The sequence below is a fragment of the Clarias gariepinus genome, chromosome 21 (assembly GCF_024256425.1).
Source record: "Clarias gariepinus isolate MV-2021 ecotype Netherlands chromosome 21, CGAR_prim_01v2, whole genome shotgun sequence".
Lineage (NCBI taxonomy): Eukaryota > Metazoa > Chordata > Actinopteri > Siluriformes > Clariidae > Clarias > Clarias gariepinus.
The window spans coordinates 4,034,414-4,040,328 of record NC_071120.1 but is presented as its reverse complement, the minus strand read 5'-3'; the positions used below and the strand labels follow the sequence as shown (position 1 = coordinate 4,040,328).

The 5,915-nt window shown below is 38.0% G+C and overlaps 1 protein-coding gene across 3 annotated transcripts; it reads left to right on the top strand.

Moving 5' to 3' along the window:
• The first annotated feature begins 1,071 nt into the window (after positions 1–1,071).
• Positions 1,072–5,427, top strand: LOC128509182 (H-2 class I histocompatibility antigen, Q9 alpha chain-like). 3 transcript variants are annotated; one of them, XR_008356011.1, is made up of 8 exons: positions 1,072–1,294; positions 1,884–2,141; positions 3,998–4,264; positions 4,399–4,683; positions 4,766–4,900; positions 5,036–5,065; positions 5,164–5,233; positions 5,310–5,427. XR_008356011.1 is itself a non-coding variant. In XM_053480805.1 (8 exons), the coding sequence occupies exons 2-8, from the start codon at positions 1,234–1,236 to the stop codon at positions 5,172–5,174; spliced, it is 1,047 nt and encodes a 348-aa protein (XP_053336780.1). In that variant the 5' UTR covers positions 1,072–1,093; positions 1,198–1,233; the 3' UTR covers positions 5,175–5,405. The 3 variants fall into 3 exon arrangements, 2 of the variants coding, with proteins under 2 accessions (XP_053336780.1, XP_053336778.1); XM_053480805.1 differs by having other exon boundaries at positions 1,072–1,093; positions 1,198–1,294; positions 5,164–5,405; XM_053480803.1 differs by having other exon boundaries at positions 5,164–5,404.
• Positions 5,428–5,915: the final 488 nt, after the last annotated feature.

Sequence of the window (5,915 nt, the reverse complement as noted above, 5' to 3'; positions counted from 1 at the left end):
CAGGAACATTAACACTGTGTTTCCAACATTGATTGAAGTCATTGCATCAGAAACCATTTTTTACATTTTTTATTTCTGCTAGTATCCAACAAAAAGCAGCAGCATTGTCAAAGAATTAACAGATAAATGTTTGACATTATTGGCTCCCACACAGTTTATTCCATTGTCCAGCCTCATAGGTGTGTTGTTTATATTGCTAATCAATGTAAGTTTAAAGTTATATGCTGTTTCTGGTTACATTTTTCTGATTGTACCTGTACATAGAAAAAGGTTTATATGGTAAACAGCGTGTGTGATCAAGAAGACTCATTTGAGTACTGATTCTGAACAAGTCAAATATGTGTTAAACATCTATGGGGGCTGAGCCCCCTTAACTGAAAATGCTAGAAACGCCCCTGTCTTTGACCTTTTTAATATATCTCACTCCTTTCATATTAAAAACATAATTTTTATTATAATAATTCTGAAAATAATCCTCTCAAACATGTAAATAATTATTTTTAATGCACAATTTTACATTTATAAACAAGATTTCTAAGAGCAAAACTGTCCCTGTTTATAATAGAAATTAAATCACTTCTAAATCACTAAAACTAAAAAAAACTAAATCAGAAACTAAATCATCCTAATAAACTTAAGGTAATTAGATTTAATAAAATGAACGAAAGACTTTTACATTTCTACAGCATTGTTTTTAACTGAAGAAAATGTGTCTCTTGGAAACGTTTTGTCCTGTTTGTATCCCTTGACTGCTCTCTCGCATCTTTGTCCTTTCTTTTATAGTCTCACAATATTAATTCTGTATTGTCTTTTGTTTTTCCTTTCCTGTAAATAATGTGTATTTTTACTGTCATTAATGCCCCTTGTATTCTATTTCGTGTTGTTTCAAGTTCTTATAATAAAAAAAAATCCAAATAGGAGATTTGCCCAGGGAGCAGGGCGGAAGGAGCGCAGTTTAAAGCCCATGGCTGGCTACGTTCCATCAGTGGGAGGGGTCAGGGTCACGTCACAGCAAGCCCAAAATTCCATGGAAAGCGAGCAGCTGGTTTAAACTGGATTCATTAGCCGGTATCAATGTGACTCAGGGCTTCAGGTATCGTCGTCTTTTAATAATCTAAGTTACTGTATATATGTTTATATTTCTCGTTTAGTGTGAGAGCACAGAGAAAAAAGGCTGAAGTTTTTTTTCTGACAAAGTCTTTGTTGGAGTTTTACACCTGTGTGAACGTCAGGATGGAGCGGACCGGGCTGATGAACATCATCTTTACAGCGTGTCTACTGTACGAGTCCGCAGGTCAGACCGAGTGTGTGTTTGTATTAAAGTTATATTGTTTTAAATGAACGCTTCTTCACACAGGACAGTAAAGTTTACCCTGTAACTAGTACTAAATCCTGGAGCTCTTTGTCAATCCTCACGCTCCGGTTTGTCAATCACAGAGCTGTTTATTAATCCTCACTCTGGGTTTTGTTAATCAGGGAATTCTTTGTCAATCAGTTTGCTTGGTTTTGTCAATTAGGAAACTGTTAATCCTCACCCTCAGTTTGGTTAATCCTCACCCTCGGTTTGGTTAATCCTCACCCTCGGTTTGGTTAATCCTCACCCTCGGTTTGGTTAATCCTCACCCTCGGTTTGGTTAATCCTCACGCTCGCTTTTGTTAATCCTCACCCTCGGTTTTGTTAATCCTCGCGCATGGTTAGTCAATCAGGAAACTGTTTGTTAATTCCCCCACTCGGTTTTGTCAATTCACATTCTTGTTTTTTTTTTTTTTTTTTTTAATCAGGGAGCCTTTTTTCCACTCCTCCGTTTTAATTGTTCCATCATGGTTGCTTTTGTTAATCTGTAATTAGAATTTTATTAAATAATTTGTCCTTGTTCTTGCAGATACACACTCTCTGGAGTACCTCTACACTGCAGTCACACCAGGAATCAGTTTTAAAGGGTTTATTGCTGTGGGTCTACTGGACGGAGAGCAGTTTATGTCCTACAGCAGCAGCAACAGGACACTGATCCTAAAGGACTGGATAAAGAAGATTGAGGGTGAAGTGTATTGGCAGAGTGAGACACAGGACATGCAGGGCAGAGAGAATGACTTTACCGAGACGTTCACAAGAGTAAGGAAAGAATTGAATCCTACTAAAGGTAAAAATAAACTTCCCTGTTAGATTCATGTCGCCAGCATGTTTCTTGGAATAAAGAGCGTTCATATCTAATTAGAAATCCACTTTTACTAGCTTTGACTAAACTAGCCATAAATTAACAAATGCAAATGCTTGCCATAGATTCCATGTCATTATTTTATGTTATACAACTGTTCCTTCTGACCAAGTAATCTGATCAATTGAAAGACTTTAAGCAAAAGGCATAAAGTGGAATAAGTGGAAATATAAAGAAAAGCTCAGGACTGTCCACCACATTCATGGTTTATTCTCCTTACCATTTGGCTACAGAGTGCCAGTATGAAAATAAAACAAATTTTACCCCTGTTACTTACACTAACTGCTGCAATATTACAATCAAGGTCATGCTGTTGTGCTGAATATTGTCACAGCTGATTAGCCCCCTGGGAATGTGCTATTACTGTTCTAAAGAATCTGAACAATTGTTTTTCCCAAAATTCCTGCTTTTTCCAAATCAGCACTGGGTGGCCATGTCTCTCAGAATTTTGCACGCACCCCCACACAATGAAATAAAAATCGGCCGGGGGGGTTGGGGGTAATTGGTGGAAAGAGAACTCTCCATTTTTGAGTTATGAGTACCTGTGCTGAACCACTGAGACACTGCACATCAAAGGGCTCGAAAAACTTTACAACATTGGTAAAAATCATATCTATCAAAAATTATTCACCCCTTCAGAAATGGCCCTGGTTCATAGATTATAATGGGGGTTGTAGAGTGAACACACACTAAGAAAAATGCTTTTGGAGCACTTTGGAACAGCACAAAAACAGCAAAGACAGTTTTTTTGCACTCAAATTTTGAAATGCACATATAAAAATTGGCATCCCATAATTTTAAAGCCGCTTCTCTTGCACAATCAAAAACTCAAAAAGCTCTTTCACCTGCAGTTACTCTGCATGCCTGTACGGTCTGATCCCCAGAAACCCCAGTGGAGGTCAAATTCAATTAAAATTCAATAGAAAGGCACCAGAATACCCAGCGCACCACAGTTTAGCATGCATGGGGTTAAGTAGGCAAAGAATACAGGGTTGTTGATCTGGCCTGCAAATTCACCAGATCCCAATCCAATCAATCACCCATGAGATGCACCAGAAAAACAAGTCCGATCCACTGTGGCCCCACTTTAGTGCTGAAGCTGTGCCCTTGTGCCCGCTGTGCTGATCTTCGGTAAAACAGCACACTCTCATGTGATATTGATTAAATATATACTGTAGCGTCACTGGGTTGAAAGTGACATGTCCATGGCATCATGTCATGGTATTACTATGACCTCATGGTGGTGAGTCTCCGCTCCCAATTGAGATGATTGAGTTCTCTAGCATCCGCAAAGAGTTTTGTAAAATACCAGCAGACTGGTGATTTCACTGCACAGGGTGAATTTGACACATTTTTATTTTTATTTTTTATTATTATTGTATTTAATTTTTTTATAGAAATTTTTTCAGAAATTTCGTTTCTACAACATGGCCACCATGACCTTCTTGCTAAGTTTTGCTATAGTGACTTTTCTTGCCTCTTTGACGTTTTCTAACTCAGCATGCTGCCTGCAAGTGCTTCATATCAATTATTTATATTAATAAACCAAATTAGCCTTTAATGGTCACCAAAACCACACACTATTATCAGTTTCATATTTATTTTTATACTACACAACATGTTTCATTATTTGTTGTGGATTATCTGCTGGTTATTTAATTTCCAGAACATTTCTCCATACAGTAGGACGTGACCACAATTAAGCACGTGAGAGAGTGATTTATACATTTATATATACATTTATACTGTGTGTGTGTGTGTGTGTGTGTGTGTGGGTGCAGGTGTTAATACACTACAGAGGATGTACGGCTGTGAGCAGAATAGTGACGGCACCACTAGAGGATACGATCATTACGCTTACGATGGAGACGACTTCATCAGTCTGAACCTGACAACAGAAACCTGGAGCGCAACTAATGCTAAAGCTCTGAACACCAAACAGAAGTGGGAGTCTGATAGTGTTTATACCAAATACTGGAAGAACTACCTGGAGAGCACGTGTACTGACAGTTTAATGAAGTATGGCAATGAGACACTGAAGAGGAAAGGTAAAGAGTGTGACAAACACCCACACACGCTCTGAGTGTGCACCCACTATTATATGTAATAACACACTCCACTAGTGTACACACTAATACACCACACTCTGAATACAGTGGTTTTCTTTAATCCGTCTCTGCAGCTGGTCCTGAGGTGTTAGTGTTCCATAGACACTCGTCTCCTTCTCCAGAGGTGGTGTGTCACGCTACAGGTTTCTTCCCCAAACCACTAAATATCACCTGGCAGAAGGACGGAGAGGACGTGCATGAGGACGTGGAGCTCAGAGAGACGTTACCCAACCAGGATGGAAGCTTCCAGAAGAGAAGCATTCTGAAAGTCCCAGCTGAGGAGCTGCACAAACACAACTACACCTGCGTGGTTCAGCACAGCAGCTTGGAGAAGGAGTTAGTGCGAGAAGTACCAAAAGGTCCTAATAAACTAGAGCTGTAGAGAGTGAAAGCTGATTTCTTGCTGCAGCAGATAATAAAGACTCTGTGCTGATTTAACAGGTGGAGGATCAGGTGGAGCATCAATTGCTATCATCACTGCTGCTGTAGTCGTGTCTCTCTTAAGTCTCATCGGTTTCATCGTTGTTGTCTATAAGAAGAAGAACAGATGGAACGGATTTACACTTTCTAATATCTGTAAGGGGATGTAATGAATATTTTGCTTCTGTTTAAGTTGAACTGATAAATTAGACGATTTATAAGCTGATATTGATTAATTGTCTTGTAAAAGCAGATTTAATACTAACTGTCTGTCCATCATCTGTGTTTCAGGCATTAAACCTGTTCTTTCACGCAAACCCTGTAAGTGAACCTTTATGATCCATAAATGATGTTTAAAACCACTACATTATTTATACACAGTGTTTAGTCACTTTGTGATGGATGTGAATGTTTTACAGCCTCTGATTGAGATTCTTCCTCCAACAACTCTTAAAGTCTGACTGTGTGTCTTCCTGCTGAACTGAGAGAGTAAGACATGATGGCGTTTACAGTTAAACATTCAGTCTCGGCTCAGAGCTCATCCTGTTTCTGTCTGTCCTTCTAGGAGACACGGATTCTCCGCCAATGTCCTGGAATATTTGGCATATTAAAATTGTATAATAATTGAATATCATTATTATTGTAAATAATGTATATATTGTATTAAATATTTTATATTTTAGTAAAATTCTTCTTGGTTTTCTGCTGCTTATTCATCTACATATAGTCTATACTGTAAAGGATTTGATCACAACTTCAGCTGGTACATAAACAGCGTATTAACACTCATTGTCATTATTACCAAACAATCAAACTCTGCAAAAACATTGCCAGGTTTTACTGCTGTACTGAAATATGAGGAAAAAGCAAAAACTCACTTTTCTGCAAAAAAAGTTATTTTTATTTGAGTTATTATTATTATTATTTTTTTTACAAATTGATCAGTGTGGACACCAGTTTCATTTATATTTGCACTTAAATGATAGCAGGTCAATTAATTCTCTGAAGAGATAAATGAGAAAGACTGATGGCATGTAATTAGCCTCAAAACAAATGCACATAGATCAGAAATGCTCCCTTGTGAGGATGATTTTCTGCTCACTAATGTGCCTCTGTTCCCTCATACAGTATCACATGCACAATATTATTTTTAGTTGCAGGACTTAAGACT

Excerpts from the sequence above, each read along its gene's own strand:
- LOC128509182 (XM_053480805.1), top strand. The coding sequence starts at position 1,234 with ATGGAGCGGACCGGGCTGATGAACATCATCTTTACAGCGTGTCTACTG. Across the intron at positions 4,265-4,398 it reads TGAGACACTGAAGAGGAAAG|CTGGTCCTGAGGTGTTAGTG; the intron begins GTAAAGAGTGTG and ends CCGTCTCTGCAG. Across the intron at positions 4,901-5,035 it reads ATTTACACTTTCTAATATCT|GCATTAAACCTGTTCTTTCA; the intron begins GTAAGGGGATGT and ends TCTGTGTTTCAG.